Here is a 25,053-nt window from a genome sequence, read left to right as displayed (position 1 = left end):
GATCAGTGCTAGTGCTAGTCTGATGTGAGATCAGTGTTAGTGTTAGACTGATCTGAGATCAGTGCTAGTGTTAGACTGATGTGAGATCAGTGCAAGTGTTAGACTGATCTGAGATCAGTGCTAGTGTTAGACTGATGTGAGATCAGTGTTAGTGTTAAACTGATCTGAGATCTGCACACTCACCCTTTTATTCTCACTCCTTCAGGACCTCAGAGGCAGATTCTGGATAAGTCATATTACCTCGGGTTATTACGGTAAGTTTCTTCATGTCATTTATTGCACGTTTCATTATCTCTCAGATTAGACGGTCTGATTAATATTTCGTTTGTTTGCTTCAGGAGTAAAATAAACGAGCTGACGATGGAGTCTACTAAACTACAGAAGGACATCGACACCTCCAGTCAGGAGAATTCAGTGTTTCTGTCTTATGAGAAACGGTACGTTTACCTTCAGAGCCCCCAGAATTATGTCTTAATAATACAAAAAAGACAACAAATTATAATATAATAATATTGTTCTTTAAAATAATATGACGCATCCTACGTTTCAAATTGTATATATTTCGAAGAATAAATATATATGATGAAAAAATGTGTATATTTCTGATTCCCTAATAAGAGCCCCTTAATTGTTCAGAGAAGGACTTTTTCTTTAGTTTTGATGACATCAGGATAATTAATTTCATGTCTTAAAACTTTCTACGTGAGCAGAGCAGAAGTCCTGGCTGGAGAAATCAAAGATCTTCAAGGCCAGCTGGCAGATTACAACATGGTACATTATTCTATAACCATTGGACTTAGAAGTTGTATTTGTAATTTTGAGACACATGATGATGTCATTATTTAAGTAAGCTGTGTCTTTTTCTAAATCTCCAGCTTGTTGACAAACTGAACACTAATACTGAGATGGATGAAGTCGTGAACGACATCATCATGGTGAGTTCACGTTATCTCTACACATTATTTCTTCTTCACTCTCCCCGTACTCCTGCTCAGTTCTGTGTGTTTGTGTCATCAGCTGAAAGCACAGAATGACAGAGAAGCTCAAAGCATGGACGTGATCTTCACTGAGAGGAGAGAGTAAGTGCTTTTGTCATTTGCAGAGTTTGTGCTGTAAAGAGTTTAAGTCTCCTCATCAAGCTGAGTTAATCAGTCACGCCGAAACTTCTTTTTAAATCAGCGATTGTACATATTGCGGAAAAAAAAATCTAGGATATTTGGGACAAAGTATTGTATACATCTCTGACAAGCTTTTAAAATCTTTAAATAAGGTTTTGAATTACTATGTTATAAAGTGCAATGACAGCATTCACTGCAAAAAAAAAAAAATGTTCTACCTAAGTCTTAAAGGGGTCATGAACTGCATTGTTTTATTGGTTCATAATGTTTCCTGGGGTGCACTTATAATGTTAGTATGATTTTACTTTAAAGGAACACTGCACCGTTTTTTGAAATAGGCTTATTCACCTTCTTTCCTACATTTAGATAGGTGGGCAAATGCATTTTTGTCCCAGTGCATGCGTTGTTTTAGTTTGACAGGGTCACTTTTACTCAGGACATGCTAGCTGGCAACAAAGGATTCCATTCATTAAGCTAAGCTAAGCTAGCGCCGACCCTGTCAAACTAAAACAACGCATGCACTGAGACAAAAATGCATTTGCCCACCTATCTAAATGTAGGAAAGAAGGTGAATAAGCCTATTTCAAAAAACGGTGGAGTGTTCCTTTAAAAAAATGTCATAATTTAGAAATAAAAGGCATTTTCCTTGCCTGATTTTATCCCTCTGATTTGAACACTCTGAAGGGGCGTGTCTGTGAGACTTCAGTGTAAACGCCCACTGCTGTGATTGGCTGTGAGTCTTCAGTGTAAACGCCCACTGCTGTGATTGGCTGTGAGTCTCCAGTGTAAACGCCCACTGCTGTGATTGGCTGTGAGTCTTCAGTGTAAATGCCCACTGCTGTGATTGGCTGTGAGTCTTCTGTGAGTCTTCATTGTAAACGCCCACTGCTGTGATTGGCAGTGAGTCTTCAGTGTAAACGCCAACTGCTGTGATTGGCTGTGAGTCTTCAGTGTAAACGCCCACTGCTGTGATTGGCAGTGAGTCTTCAGTGTAAACGCCCACTGCTGTGATTGGCTGTGAGTCTTCAGTGTAAACGCCCACAGCTGTGATTGGCTGTGAGACTTCAGTGTAAACGCCCACTGCTGTGATTGGCTGTGAGTCTTCAGTGTAAACGCCCACTGCTGTGATTGGCTGTGAGACTTCAGTGTAAACGCCCACTGCTGTGATTGGCTGTGAGTCTTCAGTGTAAACGCCCACTGCTGTGATTGGTTGTGAGTCTTCAGTGTAAACGCCCACTGCTGTGATTGGCTGTGAGACTTCAGTGTAAACGCCCACTGCTGTGATTGGCTGTGAGTCTCCAGTGTAAACGCCCACTGCTGTGATTGGCTGTGAGTCTTCAGTGTAAATGCCCACTGCTGTGATTGGCTGTGAGTCTTCTGTGAGTCTTCAGTGTAAACGCCCACTGCTGTGATTGGCAGTGAGTCTTCAGTGTAAACGCCCACTGCTGTGATTGGCAGTGAGTCTTCAGTGTAAACGCCCACTGCTGTGATTGGCTGTGAGTCTTCAGTGTAAACGCCCACAGCTGTGATTGGCTGTGAGACTTCAGTGTAAACGCCCACTGCTGTGATTGGCTGTGAGTCTTCAGTGTAAACGCCCACTGCTGTGATTGGCTGTGAGTCTTCAGTGTAAACGCCCACTGCTGTGATTGGCTGTGAGTCTTCAGTGTAAATGCCCACTGCTGTGATTGGCTGTGAGTCTTCTGTGAGTCTTCAGTGTAAACGCCCACTGCTGTGATTGGCAGTGAGTCTTCAGTGTAAACGCCAACTGCTGTGATTGGCTGTGAGTCTTCAGTGTAAATGCCCACTGCTGTGATTGGCTAACAGCTTTGCAAATTAAATAGCTAGTATTACATGTGGAACTCTCTCGAAAACTTTTAGCACAGTTTTTACTATTACTACTCTCAATGTTAACTACGCGTGAAAATTGATAATCATAGCAATGCAATTAGATCTATGTAGGGCTGGGCGAGATATCGCATGACATCGCATGATATATCGCACGACAAGCTGAGCCATATCGCATTAATTATCGCAGTCTGCGATAATTAATGCGATATGGCTCAGCTTGACAGTTAACTACGGCTCTGTGTTGTAAATGCCGCTCCATCTGAAAGCAGGTGATGGCGATTTACTACTAATCAAGGAACCGGCTTTACTGACGAGATGCGCCTAACAATGTCATGCGATATATCGCCCAGCCCTAGATCTATGGCATCATATTAAGATCGTGGCATGAAAGGTTGCAGTGATGAACATGTAGCTGATCACAGACATGTATGCGGCGATCTCGTCATTGCAACTCGATTTCTGCACACTAACAAATGCTTTCATCATAAAGTGAAAACACAATGTAAGAGGTTCGTTGATTATTGCGGGAGTTTTGGCGCGAGTCCAGAACTCAGTCACTGATAAACACGCGCTGTTTGATTGACAGCTACAGCTATTGTAATCGGAGCGTTCTTTGATCGCTTTCTATGTATAATTCAATCAGTTTAAACAACAGATTATTTACACCCTACTAAGAGAAACAATGTGAAGTTGACCGTTTAGTCACTGATTTGATAGGAACATCTGACTGTAGCTACAAGAATCATTACAATCACTGGTCACAGATCAGGCATTAGAATGGACAGGGTTACTTACATGTTGTGGCATTACTGTCGAGTCCATATCGTAAAAGCCTGCGCCGAGTTTGCGACTGATTTACCAAAGAATCCAGTTAAATGTATCGAATAGAAATAAATAATGTTCAACTGAGACATTCACATTGTTGAAAATAAACAACCACATTCCCAGCATTAGGATCCTTCTGAAGGTAATGTTATATTTAGTCCAGTGAGTGACCCTGTGCTTATCTCACTAATGCCAGTGGGCGGGGCCACAGCTGATCTTCTTCATAAAGGGGCGGTGCTCATCTCACTAACGCCAGTGGGCGGGGCCACAGCTGATCTTCTTCATAAAGGGGCGGTGCTCATCTCACTAACGCCAGTGGGCGGGGCCACAGCTGATCTTCTTCATAAAGGGGCGGTGCTCATCTCACTAACGCCAGTGGGCGGGGCCACAGCTGATCTTCTTCATAAAGGGGCGGTGCTCATCTCACTAACGCCAGTGGGCGGGGCCACAGCTGATCTTCTTCATAAAGGGGCGGTGCTCATCTCACTAACGCCAGTGGGCGGGGCCACAGCTGATCTTCTTCATAAAGGGGCGGTGCTCATCTCACTAACGCCAGTGGGCGGGGCCACAGCTGATCTTCTCCATAAAGGGGCGGTGCTCATCTCACTAGCGCCAGTGGGCGGGGCCACAGCTGATCTTCTCCATAAAGGGGCGGTCTTTCACTGCCTTATTGCGTCATAAAGAGGCCCATTCCAGAATGAGTCGTTCGCTGGGCCTGGTGACAATAAAAGCTGATTTTGGACTAACTTGTTTTTAATTAAGTTTTCTGAGAAATGTGTCAAAAATAAGTGACTTGGTGCTTAAGGCAAGAAACAAAATCTGCCAAAAAATAAACTTGTTTTCCCCTTAAGTATGAAGTCAGTTCATTTTTATAATTTTTTATTTAAAATTAAAATAAATTGTAAATGTATCTTGATTTAAGAATGTTTAGATATTTTTGCTGGAAAACAAGACAGAAACACTGAGGAAGAACATGAAGTTTGCAGTGTTCACACACACTGTATTAACATGCTGAGATGCATGTATTTGCAATTCTGGTTCAGTGATCTTTTTGGTTTCATATTTTAAGGAATTTTCATATTGCACTACTGCACTGGAACAAAAGATCCTCACAGTCTGTTCATGCAAAAACTCGTAGCTTAATTAGTCCACCAATGTGCCCTAGCCCTGAGACGCGCGGATAGAGTTCTGGCTCACGACTCGCGGTCCGCGTCTGGATGTCGGCTGTAGTTCCCCGGCTCGATGTAGCCGTCCTCGATGAAGCCGTCGTCCTCCAGCTCCTCCAGCTCCTGAGCGCTGGTCTCCGTCTGCTGCGTGTCCAGGCTGAAGTTAGAGAAGCGGCCGCTGAACACGCTGGGCTCGCCGTCCTCACACAGCCTCTGGTGCCGGTAGTTGAACAGGAGTTTGTACCAGGAGGGAGACTTGACAGCGCAGACGATGATGATGGAAGTGCTGAGAGTCAAAGCCACGACACCGAGCAGAAACTTCCAGCTGTGGCTCCCCGTCTGCGTCCCTCCATCACTCGCAGTGAACCCTGAGGACACACACACACACACACACGTGTTCATCATGTACACACAGCATCTCTAACCCTAACCCTGAGGACACACACACGTTCATCATCTCTCGTCAAGTCACCTTCATTTATATAGCGCTTTTAACAATATAGATTGTAGAATAAAGCTCTAGAATAAAGTTATTGTCCAGCTAAAGTTAGTTTTGATTGATTCACTTCTGTTGTAAAGATCATTAGTGATTAACTCAGGGGCCGCTAACACACACCGCTCTAACAGAAGACCCGTAATGTGCTCCGGCTCATCCACACAACAGCAGTGTTTGGAGCTCGAGGACGCAAGCTTTGAAACAGGTTCCAAGATGCAAGTGTTGAAAAGTTTTTAAAACGTGATCATCTCCGTGTAAACTTCAAAATCGTGACTCTGTGAGAACGCTGACGGCGTGCACATGCGCATTACGTGTTCGGTCTAGAGATATGCGCGTTTGAGTATGTTAGCTCTACACAGTTCCTTTCCATGGCCTAATCCACCGACACATCAGCTGTGTGTTTGATTCTGGTTTGTGGAAAATGTTTTTCACATCGGCAACGCTTGTTATTTACCTTGTTTGTGTCCAGTAAGAGAATCCACACCAGAATACTGTAACAGTGGCTTTCTCTAATATGCCTCTAATGCAGGGAAAGGCAACTGGCGGCCCGCGGGCCAAAACTGGCCCGCCAGCAATATTTTCTGGCCCGCCGGATTATTTTGGAACTCCTAAATGCTGCACAAAACTCTTCCACTACTTGAGAAAAGCCGTAGTCGCGCGGCGGTGAAACGCCCATATGGGAATCATGCGGCGCGGGATTACATTTTAAAGTATAACTGTGCGTTCACACCGGACGCGAATAGCGCGTCAAATTCTCGCCTGCCGCGTCTGTTATACGCTTGACCACTTTGTGTCCATTCGCGCGTCAAAAGACGGTAGCGGTCAGAACTCTGGTGTACTTTGGACGGAGCGGGCGGTCTGACTGACAATAGCCCACTCCCGACATCTTTTGACAGCGTATCCGCACTTAATTCTGAGCACCTGTACACTAGCTCTGAGGAGCTGTTTGGTACTGAAACCATTGTCAGTCAACAACATTCTTTTTTTGCAAGGATGTTTGAAATTGTTTGGCAGAAAATAGTCTACTTCATTTGTCAGTAGGGCAATATGATTTTCGTTTATGTTGCTTAGAAATTTGAGTGATAGGCTTTGTCCTATTTAATTTATGTTATTTATATTTCATGTTTTTTTTCTGTGGCATTTTTTTTCTCTGCTGACAGTACAGTGTTAAAATAGCCTAATATTTATATTGACACGAACACAATTTTGTATAGCATTTATAATTATTATAGGCTACTTAATCTCCTTCTTTCCGTTAGAGACATTTGAATGTGAGATTCTGGAAACGAGATTAAATTTTCCGGAAATAAAGCGGGTGAACACCGAGTGTATTTTAAGCGGTTGCTGAATAGAACCTTGTGGGAGCGGGACGGAAAAAAAAACAGTCCCGCGCAGACCTTCTTAAACCTTAGTGTAGGCTATGTGTGTGTCCCGAATAAATAATAATAAAATAAAGGAATAAAGTTCAAAAGTCGGACTGTAAGCGAATGAGGCATGATTGCGATTTTCATACCTTTATTAAAATGTCTGTGATCTGTTACCACAAATACTTGATCTGTTTAAAATGATTTCTTTGATATATAACTAAAGTTGTTAAATTAAAAATTAAAAATAAAAATAAAAATTTGTCTAATCCAGTAATTCATTTTTTCTATTTTTGATCTGAGCACAATCAGAAAATCAGAAAACCCGTCGTTATTCGTTTTTTCATTTTAGTTCAGAAAATACATTTTTCATCTTTTTATTTTTGGTTTTAATTTGAAAAAAAAAAAAAAACGATTGAACGAATGATCCACGGACGGTGACGGACCCATCATATTCCGCGATTATAGGCCTATAAGAGTATTTAATTTGTATCCATAGGCCTAACTCTGTGTAGCTGGCCCGCCATCTACTGGCTAAAAAAAAATATTGGCCCGCGGCCAAAGTTACTTGCCGACCCCTGCTCTAATGGGTCGTTTGCTATTTGAGCTCATGAGTCATAAGTGTTGATATGGACATTCAGGCACATTATTTCTGATGTTTTTACCTTTGCTGGAGTTGTAGACACGACTGCTGTTGCTGTGCTCTGTGGTTTGCTGTGATGCTAATCTAGTCTTCGCTGTTGGGACTTGATTTAAGCAGAAAGAGTTTCCATCGAGGACAGCTGTTTTCTGAGGGGTGTAACAAAACACTTCTCTGCCTGTAAAACAGACATTTTGCAGATGAATAAATCAAACAAAACAAACATGAAGTTGGCCAGAGCATAAACAGCATATCTGAAGATATCTCTCGTTCTCACCGGCTGATACGCCAGACTCGTTCAGATGTTTGATGAGACTTGTGAGCGAACAGGAGCAGTTCCACGGATTTTCCTCCAAATATAAACTCTTCAGTTTTATCAGTCCTTTAAAGATGTCTTTGTTAAGGGTTTTCAGTTCATTTCCCCTCAGAATAAGAGTCTCTAAGTGTGTGAGGCTGTCGAAAGCTCCTTCAGGCAGTGACTGTATGTGGTTGTAAGAAAGATCTAGCACCCGAATCCCGGGATACTCGCGTAAGATCTGGATATCCGAGTCAGACATCGCAACGGAGTTATGGCTCAGGATCAGTTCGGTGAGGTTTGTAGGTTTCCCTGTAGGAATGCTTGTTAGAGATGCGTTGTTCATGTCCACCTGAACACAAAGGTTAATGTCTGTTTGAACATCGGAGTGTAACACTGCAGATTCTCTCTTTTCACTGTATTTTACATGGAATTCTCAGTTTAGTCTATGGTTTGTCTATGCCTTATTGTTAGACAGTGACTGAAAATGTTCATATAATTCACTGTAAAGCAACACCTGAAGCGCTCACCTGCAGTGCGATCACCTGTGAGCTCATCAGAACGACTGCCATCCAGAACACACACACTTCTGTCCCGGTCATGATCTCTCCGAACACACACACACCTGTGATGATAACAGCACTGCATCAGCCAAACTCACCCTAACCCTGAGTAAGAGAAGAGCTCTCGATAAACGGTCCTGTCTTTGGTGAGATAGAGAAGCTTCTCGAGAGTAAAAACCCTCTTCATGAGCGTCACACAAAGAGGACCTTTGTGCAGAAGAGTCAGTCTCCTATCAGCATCTGATGTCCCGTGTCTCTGCTTGTGTTTGTTATCTGCCATCAGACACACAGATCATCATGTTTATCCTGCACAGTCTCCCAGTGTTCTCCAGTGGTTGCTGTGATGCATCACTCTTGCATTGCATTGAATAATGACATTATTGTCTTCAGTATTGCGTCTTGTAGATGAATTCAACTCATTTCATATCGATGAACTTTACACAGTTATTGAATTGATCTGAATCGCATCTTTTTCGACAGCACTTTATCCAGTAATACTAACACTTTCTCTTCTATTCTATTCTATTATTTAAAAAAAAAAAATGAACATGTACTGCGTTAGATTAAACTGAGAAGGGTCTTAGCACTTGCATATTGTTGTCCTACTGTTAGTTTAACTGCTTCTATTGCTGTGGATAAAAGCGACTGCTAAATGAATAAATGTAAATGTAATGTAAGTAAATAATGACACTGTTGTCTTTTTAGAGCTGCTTTACAGCAGAATGAAACATCGTTCTCTTGTGAACACAGGCTGGCTGTACAGCTTCTAGTGCACTAGTGGTCATGTGCGATCCTCAAGGTACTCTGACACACTTTTATAAGTGATCATTATAGTATTATGTCTAATATAGTTCTTCTTCATTGAATATAGCACTTAATTGAAGTAATATAGGTTACCTAACTTCATTGAATCCGCACATCTTCAATATAAATATGTTCGTTTCAGTTTTTGTTGTAATAGTGATGTTGGCCTATTTCCTATTTCTGGATTTAAAAGACTCTCTAAGGATAATTGTTGCTCTGCTTTCCTCCTCAACTTGTCTTTCAACTATAAACGTCCTTTGTGTTTCCTCTACTACCGCTCACTAAGCCCTGTTGGATATGCACGTTTATGTGTTTTAAGTCTATATTAGTATATTCTTCTATATTCCTCTCTTCTGCTGTAAAGCTCCACCCATCCGTCTTGATTGACACGACTGGGTTAGTGTATCATCTGCAGTTGGGTTATTGTTTGTTCTGTTATATTTCAAATTATGTCAGTGTCGTGCTGAATTGATTATGAAAATGAAATGTCAAACACAATTGATGTATAAGTATTTTTCCTTTTTTTCTTCACCATATATGGAAATGAAATAGCATTAACCCTAACGTTGTGGTAGCATTTAGGATTTTTGCCTCAAAAGCTTATGTTTAATGCTGATTATGACTCATAATCAGCATTAAACTTCAGCTTTGTATTTTTGTTATAGTTCAAATTATTTTAGAACTTGAATTCTTTAAAGATGTATTCTTTTTGATTACTTGTTTGAAATGATAAACATGGATAATATCTTATGAACCTGACCAAACATTAAACATTTTGAACCAGCTCTATATCACATTTATGTACTACTTAATGTGAACTGAATTAAACTGTTTTCTTTAAAAAAAAGGAAAAAAAAGAAAAGGAAAAACTTTATAGATAAGATTGTTAGAGTCACTTACCCTTGAGCCGTGTGTAATAGCATATGTTAACACATACTTGAACGAGCTGAGATAGAAACAGACCTTTGCTCTCTGTAATAAAAAGACTGGCTAAAGATTGACCACATTCAGTCATTTAACTTCAGAAGGTGAACTATGACTTTTATTGTGTTCCTGTTGCTCATGGTGCTATAGAAACCTAAGGTCATGGGTTTCATTCCCAGGGAATGCATGAACTGATGAAATATATATACCTTGAATGCAATGTAAATAAAGGATGCTTTCTATAAAGGTGTCGATCAAAAGCATACTTGTTGAACTTTGGTACAGTCTCAGAGTTTCTTGATACAGTTTTCAAAGTAATCTTTAGTTCCCTTTCGTTCAGTCACTCCGAGTTACGTCAGTGACTGACGAAATGGGGGTTTCGCTTAGAAGCCTATCACCTTCGAGTTCTTACAAAATGAGCCGCTTCCGGGGAGTCCGCTATACCATGGTGGGTGGCAATGCCACTGTCATGCATGCGGAGGTCGCCACCCTACTGGCGAAGGGTGCGGTCGAGACTGTCCCTCCAGCCGAAATGAAGTCCGGTTTCTACAGCCCCTACTTCATTGCACTCAAGAAGAGCGGTGGATTACGGCCAATCCTGGACCTGCGCATCTTGAACCGAACCCTTCACTAGCTTCCATTCAAGATGTTGACAGCCAAATGCATTTTTGAATGTGTTCGTCCACTGGATTGGTTTGCAGCGATCGACCTAAAGGACGTGTACTTTCCAGGTCTTTTTTGAAGGTCTCCATTCCTCCTTGACAGACCATTTCTTCAGTTTGCTTTCGAGGGGCAGGCATACCAGTACACGGTACTTCCATTCGGGCTAGCCCTGTCTCCTCGCGTCTTCACGAAAGTCGACGACGACTGGCTGATTCTAGCTCACTCTTCAGAGCAGGTTTGCGAACACAGGGACCTGGTGCTCCAGCACCTCGCCCGTCTGGGCCTTCGGGTCAACTGGGAAAAGAGAAAACTCTCCCCCGTGCCAGAGGATCTCTTTTCTCGGTATGGAAATCGACTCGATCGCCATGTACGCGCAGCTTACTTGGCAACAGGGCACGCTCCGAGTACCAGTTACTCGGGCCTGCCGTCAGACCTTCACCCAGTGGTCGAACCTCTCCTTCCTACGGGCCGGAGTGCCCTTAGAACGAGTGTACAGGCATGTTGTTGTCTCAACAGATGCCTCTGCCACGGGCTGGGGTGCCATGTACAATGGATACAGGACCCCATCGCCTTTGGCATCTCAATTGCCTCGAGTTGCTGGCAGAACGTTTGGCTCTGCACCGTTTTCGAACATTGCTCAAGGACCAACACGTACTAGTCCGTTCAGACAGCACAGTGACAGTAGTGTACATCAACCGACAGGTGTCGCAACCTGCCCGCCATCTTCTCTTATGGAGTCAGAAGTATATGAGGTCGCTTCGAGCCATTTACATTCCGGGAGAGCTGAATCGTGCAGCCGACGAGCTCTCAAGATTTCGGCCACATCCCGGAGAAATGGAGACTCCATCCCCAGACAGTTCAGCTGATTTGGGAACAGTTAAGCGACACGCAGGTAGATCTGTTTGCCTCCCCAGACACTTCCCACTGCCGCTGGTTTTATTCCCTGACCGAGGGGACCTCGGATGCACTAGCGCACAGCTGACCGCGGGGCCTCCGCAAGTATGCGTTTCCTCCAGTGAGCCTCCTTGCACAGGTCCTGTGCTCTGTCCAGTACGCGCTCTCCATGCTTATGTAGACAGAACGCAGTGTTTCAGGACCTCAGACCAGCTCTTTGTCTGTTTTGGTGGGAAGCTGAAGGGAAAGGCTCTCTCCAAGCAAAGGTTGTCTCACTGGTTAGTGGACGCCATTGTCTTGCCATACCTGACGCAGGGTCAAACATGCCCCCTAGGGGTGAGGGCTCACTCCACCCGGAGTGTGGCTTCCTTCTGGGCCTTAGCGCATGGCGCCTCGCTAACAGACATCTGTAGAGCTGCAGGCTGGGCGACCCCCAACACTTTCGCGAGATTATATAATCTCCGGGTAGAGCCAGTGTCCTCTCATGTACTCGCTTCCTCGAGCCAGTAAGTTAGGACCTGCTCTGTGTCATCGCTTGCTGTGCCATTCCACTCCACGGACTGGATACGTGCTCTATTTCAGTGGATTTCAAACTTTTTCAAGAGCGACCCTTTTTTATTTTATTTTAATTGACGCGACCCATAGGCCGATATAGGCCTATTCTTAAGCCAAGCATACAGAATAGAATGGGGCTAAAGGTGCATTAGACTTTATTCTCATTTAAAAGTCTTCTGTTGTGCACAGCTGGCACAGTTTATAATCCAGTTTTCATGAGTGAGTTGAGCAGTCTGATGGCTTGTGGGAAAAAGCTATTGCTGAGTCTGGTAGTCCTGCAACGCATACTGCTGTAGCGCTTGCCAGATGGTAGGAGGGTGAACAGTTTGTGTGTGGGGTGGGTGGGGTCTTTGATGATGTTGGTGGCTCTTTTGTGGCAGCGGAATGGGTATATGTCCTGGATGGATGGTTGGGCTGATCTGGTGATCTTCTCAGCTGATCTCACCACCCTCTGTAGAGCTTTCCGGTCAGCAACAGAGCAGCTACCATACCAGACTGAGAGACTGCTGGTGAGGATGCTCTCAATGGCACCCCTGTAGAAGGTAGTGAGTGCCAGTGGGGGGAGGTTGGCTCTTCTCATCCTGCGTAAGAAGTGGAGGCATTGCTGAGCTTTCTTGACAAGGGAGATGGTGTTGGTAGACCATGACAGGTCATCAGTGATGTGCACCCCCAGGAACTTGGTGCTTTTCACTGATTCCACAGCGCTGCCATTGATGGTGAGGGGTGTGTGTGGCCTGTGATTTTTCCTGAAGTCCACAGTTATTTCCTTTGTTTTATTAACATTAAGATGTAAATTGTTAGTGTCACACCAATTGATGAGTTGGTGTACCTCATCTCTGTATGCTGAGTCGTCGTCGTTGCTGATGAGGCCCACCACTGTTGTGTCATCTGCAAACTTGATGATGTGGTTTGAGTTGTATCTGGCACAACAGTCATGAGTCATCAGTGTAAACAGCAGAGGACTCAACACACATCCTTGAGGGACCCCAGTGTTCATGATGGTGGTCTGTGAAGAGTTTTTGCCAACTCTTACTGTCTGTGGTCTGTTGGTGAGAAAATCTAGTAGCCAGTTGCAAAGTGGGGTGCTGATGCCTACAGCACTGAGTTTATTCACCAGGTGTTGTGGGATAACTGTATTGAAGGCAGAGCTGAAGTCGATGAACAGCATCCGCACACAGCTGTTTTTGTTCTCAAGATGAGCCAGACTGAGGTGAAGTGCTGTTACTATGGCATCATCAGTGGAGCACTTGGGACGGTATGCAAACTGGAAAGGGTCAAATGTGGCAGGTAGGCTGGATGTTATGTGAGCCTTGACCAGCCTTTCAAAGCACTTCATCATAATGGGCGTGAGTGCTATAGGTCGGTAGTCGTTCAGTGTTGTGGCTGGTGATTTCTTTGGTAGCGGTATGATGGCTTTGCTCGGAGAGATGTTGAAGATATCTGTGAGAACATCTGTAAGTGAGTTAGCACAGTCTCTAAGCACACGCCCAGGTATATTATCAGGACCAGCAGCCTTCCTGGGGTTCACCTTTTGAAGAGTCCTCTGCACTTCGGCAGGGTCAAGTTGAAGAGTTACTTGAGAGAGTCCAAGCCGTGTAGAGCTTTTGCTTTTTAGAGTGGTGTTGTTGTTTTCCTCAAAATGGCTGAAGAATGAATTGAGTGAGTTTAGGAAGTCTGTGCTGTCCTCGCACGGTAAGGGTGTAGGTCTGTAGTCCGTTACTGACTGGATGCCTTGCCATAGGCGTCTAGGGTCTTTTGTATCAGTGAAGTGTGACTGGATTTTTTGTCCATAGGCATGCTTTGCTGCTCTCAGGCCTCGGTTCAAGTTGGCCCTGGCAGTTCTGAGGGCCTCTTTGTCTCCAGACTTGAAAGCCGCATTCCGTGCTTTTAGGAGCTCACATACCTCCCTGGTGAACCATGGTTTGTTGTTTGCCCTTGTGGTGATGTGTTTTATGACGGTCACATCTTCCATGCATTTGGATATGTATCCCGTCACAGACTCAGTGTATTCAGTTATATTGACATGCTGGTTGGAAGTGGCAGCCTTCCTAAAAACAGTCCAATCTGTGCAGTCAAAACAGTCTTGGAGCGCTGAGGTAGCCCCCTCTGGCCAAGTTCTAATCCGCTTCACAGATGGTTTGTTCCTCACCAACAATGGCCTGTAAGATGGCATTAGCATAACAGAAAGGTGGTCCGAGTTTCCCACGTGGGGGTGTGGAACAGCTCTGTATGCCTGTTTGATGTTGGAATAGACCTGGTCCAGAATGTTTTCTCCCCTGGTTGCAAAGTCCACATATTTATGAAAGTGTGGGAGTACTGTCTTCAATTTGGCCTGATTGAAATCGCCCGCGATTATACAGGCAGAGTCCGGGTTTGAGTCCTGCATTGAGCTGACAGATTGATACAATGTAGAAAGTGCGTCTTTTGTGTTCGCACTGGGTGGTATGTACACGGCTGTAATAGTCACGGCTGAAAATTCTCTTGGCAAGTATACTGGACGGCATTTGACTGTTAGAAATTCTATGTCTTCGGAACAGTGTCTTGAGATGACTTTAACATTAGTGCACCAATTGTTATTAATGAAAATTGCTACTCCACCACCACGTAGCTTACCAGTGAGTGCGTGGCTTCTGTCCGCCCTGAATGTTGTTAGTCCGTCCACCTGAATGGCGTTGTCTGGAACAGTGTGGTTAAGCCATGTCTCAGTGAGGTAGATGGCGCTGCAATCTTTCACCATCCTTTGTGTAATTAGATCCAATCTGAGGTAGTCCATTTTGTTTTCCAGCAAACGAACGTTGGAAAGTAAAATCGAAGGAAGTGCAGGTCTGTTCGGTTTGGCTTTTAGCCTTGCACTGATGCCCGCTCGACTGCCTCGCTTGCTAGGTCTCTCCCGCCGCTTGCGTCGCCTCCAGCATCGGCCGGTGTCGGGGGGGGGGTCCGCTGCTTTGCAGGCCTCTGGGTCTTGCTGGTGTAGGATGCCCAGCTCGTCGAGTGCTTTGTGTTCCAAAGCAAACATAACTCCGGAAAGATCGTTTAAAAAGTTCGAGTTTCGTAGTCCAAGTAGTAGGCTTCTATTGTAGACTTTTCTCGTACAAGACTGGGACGATTCGGACGACACATTTAACATAAAACGCACATCGTTACTGGGAGCTGGAGTAGCCGCTGCCATACAGGGCGCCGCCATATTAGCTCCAATAAAAGCTAAATGTTCCAATATCGATCCCTCTTCAAAAAATCACCCTCTTCACATGCGCAAAAATGTGCTTGGAAACATCACAGTGGAGCGGTGCTTTCGCTGAATGGCACGGATTGTAGGCTACTGACTATTTAAACAGAGCAGTTTGTAATTTGTGTAATTTTTATGTTAGGTTGACTATTTTATTTTGATAATGAACCGGCTGCGATGTCAAGATTTCAATGCTGGAATATGTTGTGTGTGTGTGAGGCGCCGGCGCGATGGAATCATAAAAATATACTCCGTTATTTTGTTCATACAGGACATCATTCGAAACTGCAAAGTATTTATTTATATTTGTGTACACTCGCAATAAAACACAACATTATGCTTTTGTAAAATAAAGAAAACAAACAAACTGCCGTCTCGGTTTCCTTTCCGTCAACTTGTTTGTGAGGCACCGCGCCTCGTTTTATTAAACTATTAAATGTTTAAATAGCCATATTTCGCGTGTTTCTTTTATATAGGTCTATAGACTATGATTTTATGAAAACAAATTTTGTTTTTTAATTTAATTATATTTTCCTTAAATCATCCTTGTCGCGACCCAGGGTTTGAAAACCGTTGCTCTATTTCACTCAGATAGTTCTCCTTAGACCCTGAGTTCTGTTGTGGCAAATTCATAGTTCTTTTTGGTTCAGGTCTCAAAGTAGTTTCTCAGAGTCGAGGTTCCAGGTCAGAAGAATTAACTTTATTGACAAGCAACAAAGTGAGAAGCCGGCTGGCCATCCGGACATCTAAAGTTACAATGGCCAGTGTTCATGTCTTATACTTTTTCTTATCGCTAGGTGCCCAATGGGCACCCTCAAATCTATCTCTTCCCCTCTGTCACGCCTGGTGACCTTGGCACAGTTAGACATGTCTTCTCCATTGGTCAAACCTCACACAATGGTGCTCTGTTTCATACAGTATTTTTGACACTTTGCATTGCTGATGCAAGCTGGTTATTTTCCATTCTCTCATCCTTTCTCAGACCCATTTTGTCATGCTTGTCATTTTCATTACATCATACTTAGACATGAATCAAGGAAAATTCTCCAACAGTTCCTCCTGCACTGTTGATGCCGTCACCAGAGTGCATGCCCGGTTGGTCAGCCCTCGTGATTGGCTAGGTGCTTCCATGTGCATGGTTCCCTGCTTGGGCAAACCCCCACATGTGTATTTCTACGGTCAGTCTCCACCGAGCACATGTCTTTCCCTCGGCAAGACCTCTTGCCATCTCAAGGTTGAAACATTCCACCCTGCGGGCTGGATACCTCTGAATTTTCCATATGCATCCCTCACTCGGGTCATATGTGTATTCTAAGTCCTCTCTACGGGTAGGCGCTGTGTTACATATTTCAACTGGGATATGCCGATCTTGCGTTAAGCCTAGCCTTTCGTCCGTGCTAGTCTCACGACAGGGAGCTCAGACTTGCGCAGAGCACTGGAAGACAGCCGCTGTGCCGAGATTGAATTGGGACCCCCATTTCGTCAGTCACTGACGTAACTCAGAGTGACTGAACGAATGGGAACATCTCGGTTACGTATGTAAACCTTGTTCCCTGAGGAGGGAACCGAGGCGTTACGTCCAGGGGCGTAGCCACGGGTGTGCCAGGGTGTGCCGGTACCTAAAAATGGATGCAGAATTATTCTTTATAGTCTCAATAAAAAATGTTTTACTAAACTTGGGCTATTGTTGTTTACTTGAATATATATATTTTAAATCAACCCTTTCACGCTCAAGTTAAAAATATTTTAACTGACCCCTTGTTTCCATGGCGACGCGTCATGATTGTCACGTGACATGCCGCAGTCACAATAACTAACAGATGTATCGCTATTCGTTTTATTTCCTTTTTCCTTTTTTATTAAAAATATTCACAAACTTGCTTACCATGTCAACTATCTGATATTCCGATTCTTCGTTTAAAAACCTTTATAAATTATCTTGATCTATAACGAGATGAGCGCTGCAGTTCAGAGAGTCCTGTCAGCCGGATTTACAGCACCTGAATTCCACAGTTTCTCCCGAAATACATGAAAGTAAGTGGCTGTTGAACTGGCAGAAGAATAGAGTAAACTTTATAGCTCCGCTATGTGTGTCTGATATATGAATAAAACACGTCGGCAAATTACATTTGAATAGATTGTTATTGCTGCTTCCATAGACATCAGTGTGTATTTTACAAACTACAAATGTATTCATTTACTAGTACTTATGTGTATTTAAATGTCTGAAACATAAAATAAACATTATGTGGTTGAAAACACTGCATATTAGTTGTGATATATGACAAGCGCTGAGCGCGTCCGTCTCTGGCCGAAAGCAGTTTGAATCAGTTCTGTGACGTCACTGGACATTCTAACTGCGTTCTCACCAAACGTGAATAGCGTGTCAAATTCGCGTCTAGCGCATCTAGTTTGACGCTTGAACATTTTGAAACCATTCGCGCGTCCAGAGCGAAATTTACGCGCGTAAAAAGCTAAAGTTTGAAGCGAAATTGAGGCTTTCAAGGCCAGGCCACGCCATCTCGCCCTTTAAGCAGCTAACAGGCACTATGTTATGACTATGTAACTGGCGATCCTGAGTGTAATGTATAGTTATATTTTATATAGTTTTAAGGTTATGTGGTGCATGGATATATGGTTGTGGTTAATAATTTTGCACAGTAATCTGACAATAAATGTGGCACACACAGATTTTCAGATGCACACCCAGAGTCTCTTTTCTGGCTACGCTACTGGTTACGTCCCTCTGCCACAACCGCTGTACCAGTGGAACAGCCGGGAGTTCAGTCTCGGCTCCTCAGCATAACATAATGTGAGATTGCCACGCTGCTCCTTTTATACCCACGCGATGGGGCGGAGTTGCGCTATGCAAATTCCGCAGACCCATGGCATTGTTTTGCCATTGGCTCGTTTTGTAAGAACTCAAAGGGGATAGGCTTCTAAGCGAAACCTCCATTTCGTCAGTCACTGACGTAACGTCTCCATTCCCTCCTCAGGGAACAAGGGTTACATACATAACCAAGACATGTTTAATTCCATCACAGCACCACAGCTCTTTAAACAGGGTACCCGTGGGGTCTTAAAAGCATTGAAAAAGTCTTAAATTTGATCATCTCAAATTAAGGCCTTAAAAGCCTTGAATTTGGTATACAAAGTCTTGGATTTCGTTACAAAGGTCTTAGATTTTTTGCCTTTTCTATGATTAAGTTCATACCGTAACAAAATTAACTGTTACTAATGTAGACTAATTAAAAGTTAGTTGCGTAACGTTGAGTGCACCTCGCGCTCCACGTCATAGCAGAACGCGCGAAAGCGTGCGCACCCGTTACGATGGTTACTAAGCAGAGCTTTTCTGTTAAAAGAACATGTTTTCTACCCGGTCTTTTCAGTAGTATCTGGCCACAACCATGCACGCGCGCTCTCTCTACATTGTTGAAGTAGCGCGGATGATCTGAAAACACAGACAAGCTGGAGTTCAGCGATCTTCATTTGAGATTTTTGTAGATGTTTGTATTTTTGAGAGAATAATGTTTATGCGTGGTTATTGGAAAAAATTAAAATGAAAGTTGCTGAAATAAGACCACAAAACTCATACTAAATATGTGTCCACAAGACTTTTGACTAATGGATGTTGTCGCTTCGAGTTCTGGCTTCAAAATTATGTGAAAATAGTCTTGCTTTATCGTTCACATAAAACAATACATTGATTTAAATTGTGTAAAACAGGTTTTGCTTGGAAAGCCAATATGCGAGGGGGGCGTGAAGGAGGAGTGGTTTACACCTGAGAATACAATGTCCCACCCACTCTGCATAATGAGCCATTCATTCAGGTGTGACACTGACTGAGCCACAATGCAAGGACAAAAGATATATTTAGAAGAAGACTTATATTGACCATTTAAGATTTTGCTTACATCTATCTTGTAAATATGTTTTGTTATTTTATTAAAAAGGTTACAATTACAACAATAATTACAATTTCAACAATATTTCAAGTGTACTCTTTCTTTGTAAAAAAAAAAAATGATTATAGGCCTACATTTTATCATATGTATTCATTAGTTTGAATATAGCCAACATTGGAACAGCTAACATCTTAGTTGATGACTTTATTTTTGACAAAAATAGTATTTTATATATATATATATATATATATATATATATATATATATATATATATATATATAAAACATATGAGCAGAAATTGCTAAACAAAAGCTTATTTGATGTGGCAGTATATTATACAGTAAAAACTGTACCCAAATCTAGACAACAAAATGTTGTCTTTCATATTTCGCCTGACTGTAACATTGTTTTTATGAAATATTAGGGCATATAAATGTTAATTTGCAGTTTAATATGTTGCAATACAAATAGCCTACATTTTATTTCAACATATTTCAGTCGATTTTTACTCATCTCAGTATAGCAATACAGTTTGCTAAAACATCATCATTCATTCACAAACAGAAACGCAATTCACTTGAGAAGGAAAAAAAACTTACTACAGTATTCCTCAGCTCAGTCGGATCCTTGCTCCTCGAAATACCTGCACTTCTGAGGTACATTTTCCATTATTATTATTACTCACAGCGCTGCGAGACGGTGTAAACAAGTAATGATCTGATTAAACTTGTGTTTTCTCGAGCTGATATGGGGGCGTTCACAGGTTTGCGTGGATTGCCTCAGTCATTTGCGTTTGAATAGCGCGCGCTCTCCGTGGGCGGGGTCACATTAAAAATAGTTAGATAAGATGAGAACGACAGATTACAGATCTTTTCTTACAGATTACATAAACTGAGAATATTTGTTTTTTATAAAAAAGTACTCTCAGTACTTCATTTAAAAGAAGAGAATTCAAGCTTCATGCCTGATGCCGGCGTGATTGCCGACCTTAAGTGATGTACTACATTTTAAACAGTATTGTCAGGCTTATTGCTCTATTTTGCAACAAAATCTGTGGCTTTGACAAAGACAGTGAGTTACCGCCACCTACTGGTGATTTTAATATCATATTTCTATTAATATTAAACGTTTTTTAACATTGCATATTTATTGAACATTGTTTTATTTAAAGCATTATTTATTTTTTAAAGGTATTATAAAGGTGAAAAATGAAATGGAAAAATCGATTAAATGGGGCAAATATTGTCCCTTAATGGAAAGATGTGGAAGAGTTGGGGTACCAGGGGGTACGGCACTCTAAAAAATTGGAGAACTAAGGAAAAGGGATATGTAGAATTGCACAAGTGCTACTGCTAAAGAGTGCAATGTCAATACAGCCTGTTAGCTTAATTTTTATTTCTCATAAGCTTAATTGAATTGGCCTAGAGAGAATAATTATGACATTTTCTGTCTAAAGACTACATATAAAATAGCTACCAAAATTAAAGTTACTGCAGTTTGACTAAAAGTAATGACTAAAAGTTGACAAAAAATGCAAACACATTTCGTCAACTAAAACTGTGAAAGGCAGAATGACTCAAATGTGACTAAGACCAATAAGCATTTTCATCTGAAGATGAAGACTAAGACTAAATCAAAAATGGCTGCCAAAATTAACATTGGCCTACACACGTGCGCGCTACAACGCTGCTGCGTATATATTAAATATGACTGATTATTTAAATAAAATGTTTTATTTAATTCGAATAGTCTACTTGTACATAATTATTTTTTAGGGTTTAAAATGTATACAGATTTGACATTTTCCCCTCATACTTCTGTCGGAATTGGTACGAAGTTGGCATTGAATTTAATTTGAAATGGTATTAAAAAGGTCTTAAAAAGCCTTGAATTTAAGTTGAAGGATCCTGGGGGTACCCTGTTAAAGCAGTGTCATAGTCTTTCTTTGTCTTATGTACCAAAGCCCTATCATTAACACAAACCAGAAATGTTCTCTTTAATTCATACTGGATCCTTTAGAATTATCATTAAGATTATTTAAATAACAACAATTATTTCAATATTTAAATTTCCTCACTTAATCCTCACTTTAAACACTCCGATACCACAGCGAAAACTACTAGCCTAACTAATAAAGTTCAAACATCATTAAAGGCAAGTGAACAGTCAGTAAAAAATAAGAACAAAACACAAATTACAAGCATTAATAAATACAAAGTTCCAAATAAGAATCATTTCAGGTGCTTAAATGTAATAATTAAATGTAAAATAACACTATGTTCACTGTGTAAATTTAATAAAGATTAATCTTTGTTAAAGCTGGGTTCAAGTTTGATTAACATTAATGACACCAGCAGGTATATAAAGGCTGCTGTCACTTTAAGACCAAATGCACGGATCAAATATTGATATACATCCTTTTCTTCTTTCCTTTGTCTTGAGACAAAGCGGACTATGTTTACGAGAATACTCTCCGAGACTGGTATCCAATCCAAACCATCCAAATGCAAGGAGATGCGAAAGAGGAATCAATTCAGAGTTCTCGCGCTTCTCTCTGTCAAGTCACCTTTATTTATACAGCGCTTTTTACAATACTGATTGTTTCAAAGCAGCTTTACAGTGATAACGGGAAAATGATGGATTTCGAACTGAAGTCAGTTCAGTGTTGATTCAGTTCTGTTGTAAAGATTAAATTAGTTCATTTCATCTATAAAGCAGTTCTGGAGGAAACAGTGATGACATCAACAGCTCGTACAGCAGCGTCAGTGCAGTCAGATCAATAATACTGATGAATATTAAATGTCCACAACTAATGAAGCCAGAGGCAACAGCGGCGCGAACACAGACATCAGTGACAGAATAGAGGAAAACCCTTGTGAGAAACCAGACTCAGTCGCTCAGTTCTCCTCTGGACTGAAGAACCAGCAGTGAATGATTATGATTCAGGCAGCATTACAGGTCAAAGTTCAGATCAGGATCAGTATTGTATAAAGCGCTGTAGAAATATAGCTGATTTGCATTCAATTATGTTAAAAGCTGCTGACTGATTCAGTGGAATGAGGATGTATGATTATGATGTATAGTAATAACTTTAACTTTCTCTCTGTCAGGAAAGAGGATCTGATCCGCGCTGTGGAGGATAATATAGTCCAGGAGAAACAGGCGGCCCAAGACATCGTCAAGAAGATGAGTGCTGAGAAACAGGCCAAGTACACTGAGATGAAGGCCAGCAATGAAGAGCTACTGCAGGTCAGGGTTACTCCACCACAGAACTCCACCATACCAGTCAGTGTAATGTCCTCATCAGCAGATCACAGTAACAAGCCTGATCTATCATGGGGAGTATACAGAGGACAGCAGGGTGGCACTACAGGGCTCTTCACTGCGACCCCAAATAACACCGGTGCGAGTGACCCGATCGGTTCTCATGAATACATGTGTGAGGGCTGGTTCACACAGAACGTGTTCCTGCTGTTAGAAACCCCAGACGTTGGGCAGTGGAACAGAAAAAAGCGCACGGTCTAGAGACGCGTTTTTTTAAAAGATTAATTTCTTTTAACTTGAGCGCTGTGTTTCTATAACGCTGTGTCATGCGTGAGGCGCTGCAGAACACGCGAGCGCGACGGTCATGCACGTCCGTCTAGAGCGTATCAGGCAAACATAATGGAAGAGTAGCGCAGTGGAATGGAAAAACGCGCTCTGTGTGAACTGGCCCGTAATACATTCAGAACAAAAAGCAGCAGTTGCGTTTCGTACTTCGATCGGCTGCTTTCATGCCTTCAGTCAGACACTGCTTCAGTCAGACACTGCTTCAGTCAGACACTGCTTCAGTCTGACACTGCTTCAGTCAGACACTGCTTCAGTCAGACACTGCTTCAGTCAGACACTGCTTCAGTCAGACACTGCTTCAGTCAGACACTGCTTCAGTCTGACACTGCTTCAGTCTGACACTGCTTCAGTCAGACACTGCTTCAGTCAAACACTGCTTCAGTCTGACACTGCTTCAGTCAAACACTGCTTCAGTCAGACACTGCTTCAGTCTGACACTGCTTCAGTCAAACACTGCTTCAGTCAGACACTGCTTCAGTCTGACACTGCTTCAGTCAGACACTGCTTCAGACAGACACTGCTTCAGTCAAACACTGCTTCAGTCAGACACTGCTTACACTGCTTCAGTCAGACACTGCTTCAGTCAGACACTGCTTCAGTCAAACACTGCTTCAGTCAGACACTGCTTCAGGCAGACACTGCTTCAGTCAGACACTGCTTCAGTCTGACACTGCTTCAGGCAGACACTGCTTCAGTCAGACACTGCTTACACTGCTTCAGTCTGACACTGCTTCAGGCAGACACTGCTTCAGGCAGACACTGCTTCAGTCTGACACTGCTTCAGGCAGACACTGCTTCAGTCTGACACTGCTTCAGGCAGACACTGCTTCAGTCAGACACTGCTTACACTGCTTCAGTCAAACACTGCTTCAGTCAGACACTGCTTACACTGCTTCAGTCAGACACTGCTTCAGGCAGACACTGCTTCAGTCAGACACTGCTTCAGTCTGACACTGCTTCAGTCAGACACTGCTTCAGTCAGACACTGCTTCAGGCAGACACTGCTTCAGTCAGACACTGCTTCAGTCTGACACTGCTTCAGGCAGACACTGCTTCAGTCAGACACTGCTTACACTGCTTCAGTCTGACACTGCTTCAGGCAGACACTGCTTCAGTCTGACACTGCTTCAGGCAGACACTGCTTCAGTCAGACACTGCTTACACTGCTTCAGTCAAACACTGCTTCAGTCAGACACTGCTTACACTGCTTCAGTCAGACACTGCTTCAGGCAGACACTGCTTCAGTCAGACACTGCTTCAGTCTGACACTGCTTCAGTCAGACACTGCTTCAGTCAAACACTGCTTCAGTCAGACACTGCTTCAGTCTGACACTGCTTCAGTCAGACACTGCTTCAGTCAGACACTGCTTCAGTCAAACACTGCTTCAGTCTGACACTGCTTCAGTCAGACACTGCTTCAGTCAAACACTGCTTCAGTCAGACACTGCTTCAGGCAGACACTGCTTACACTGCTTCAGTCAGACACTGCTTACACTGCTTCAGTCAGACACTGCTTCAGTCAGACACTGCTTCAGTCAGACACTGCTTCAGTCAAACACTGCTTCAGTCAGACACTGCTTACACTGCTTCAGTCAGACACTGCTTCAGGCAGACACTGCTTACACTGCTTCAGTCAGACACTGCTTCAGTCTGACACTGCTTCAGTCAGACACTGCTTCAGTCAGACACTGCTTCAGTCAAACACTGCTTCAGTCAGACACTGCTTACACTGCTTCAGTCAGACACTGCTTCAGGCAGACACTGCTTACACTGCTTCAGTCAGACACTGCTTCAGTCAGACACTGCTTCAGTCAAACACTGCTTCAGTCAGACACTGCTTACACTGCTTCAGTCAGACACTGCTTCAGGCAGACACTGCTTACACTGCTTCAGTCAGACACTGCTTCAGTCTGACACTGCTTCAGTCAGACACTGCTTACACTGCTTCAGTCAAACACTGCTTCAGTCAGACACTGCTTCAGTCAGACACTGCTTCAGTCTGACACTGCTTCAGTCAGACACTGCTTCAGTCAAACACTGCTTCAGTCAGACACTGCTTACACTGCTTCAGTCAGACACTGCTTCAGGCAGACACTGCTTACACTGCTTCAGTCAGACACTGCTTCAGTCAGACACTGCTTCAGTCAGACACTGCTT

The 25,053-nt window shown here is 42.9% G+C and overlaps 2 protein-coding genes across 3 annotated transcripts in view; one reads left to right on the top strand and one right to left on the bottom strand.

The window, feature by feature from the left end:
• ift74 (intraflagellar transport 74) overlaps positions 1 to 25,053 on the top strand; it is a 108,223-nt gene that overhangs the window by 4,166 nt on the left and 79,004 nt on the right. For both annotated transcript variants that reach the window (XM_084113354.1, XM_084113355.1), the window contains 6 exons: positions 206 to 254; positions 339 to 437; positions 711 to 771; positions 876 to 935; positions 1,018 to 1,079; positions 22,398 to 22,536. In XM_084113354.1, coding sequence (XP_083969480.1) covers positions 206 to 254; positions 339 to 437; positions 711 to 771; positions 876 to 935; positions 1,018 to 1,079; positions 22,398 to 22,536 — 470 coding nt within the window. The remainder of the gene's footprint in view (positions 1 to 205; positions 255 to 338; positions 438 to 710; positions 772 to 875; positions 936 to 1,017; positions 1,080 to 22,397; positions 22,537 to 25,053) is intronic.
• Positions 4,677 to 10,139, bottom strand: LOC311082497 (leucine-rich repeat-containing protein 19-like). The gene is made up of 4 exons (XM_084113356.1): positions 8,283 to 10,139; positions 7,735 to 8,104; positions 7,483 to 7,635; positions 4,677 to 5,325 (listed from the first exon to the last, which is right to left on the bottom strand). Exons 1-4 carry the CDS (start codon positions 8,352 to 8,354, stop codon positions 4,985 to 4,987), a joined length of 936 nt encoding a protein of 311 aa, XP_083969482.1. The 5' UTR covers positions 8,355 to 10,139; the 3' UTR covers positions 4,677 to 4,984.

The sequence above is a fragment of the Abramis brama genome (assembly GCF_963993115.1).
Source record: "Abramis brama genome assembly, chromosome: 5".
Taxonomy (NCBI): Eukaryota; Metazoa; Chordata; class Actinopteri; order Cypriniformes; family Leuciscidae; genus Abramis; species Abramis brama.
The sequence above is the reverse complement of the archived record's forward strand: the minus strand, read 5'-3'. Positions and strand labels throughout refer to the sequence as shown.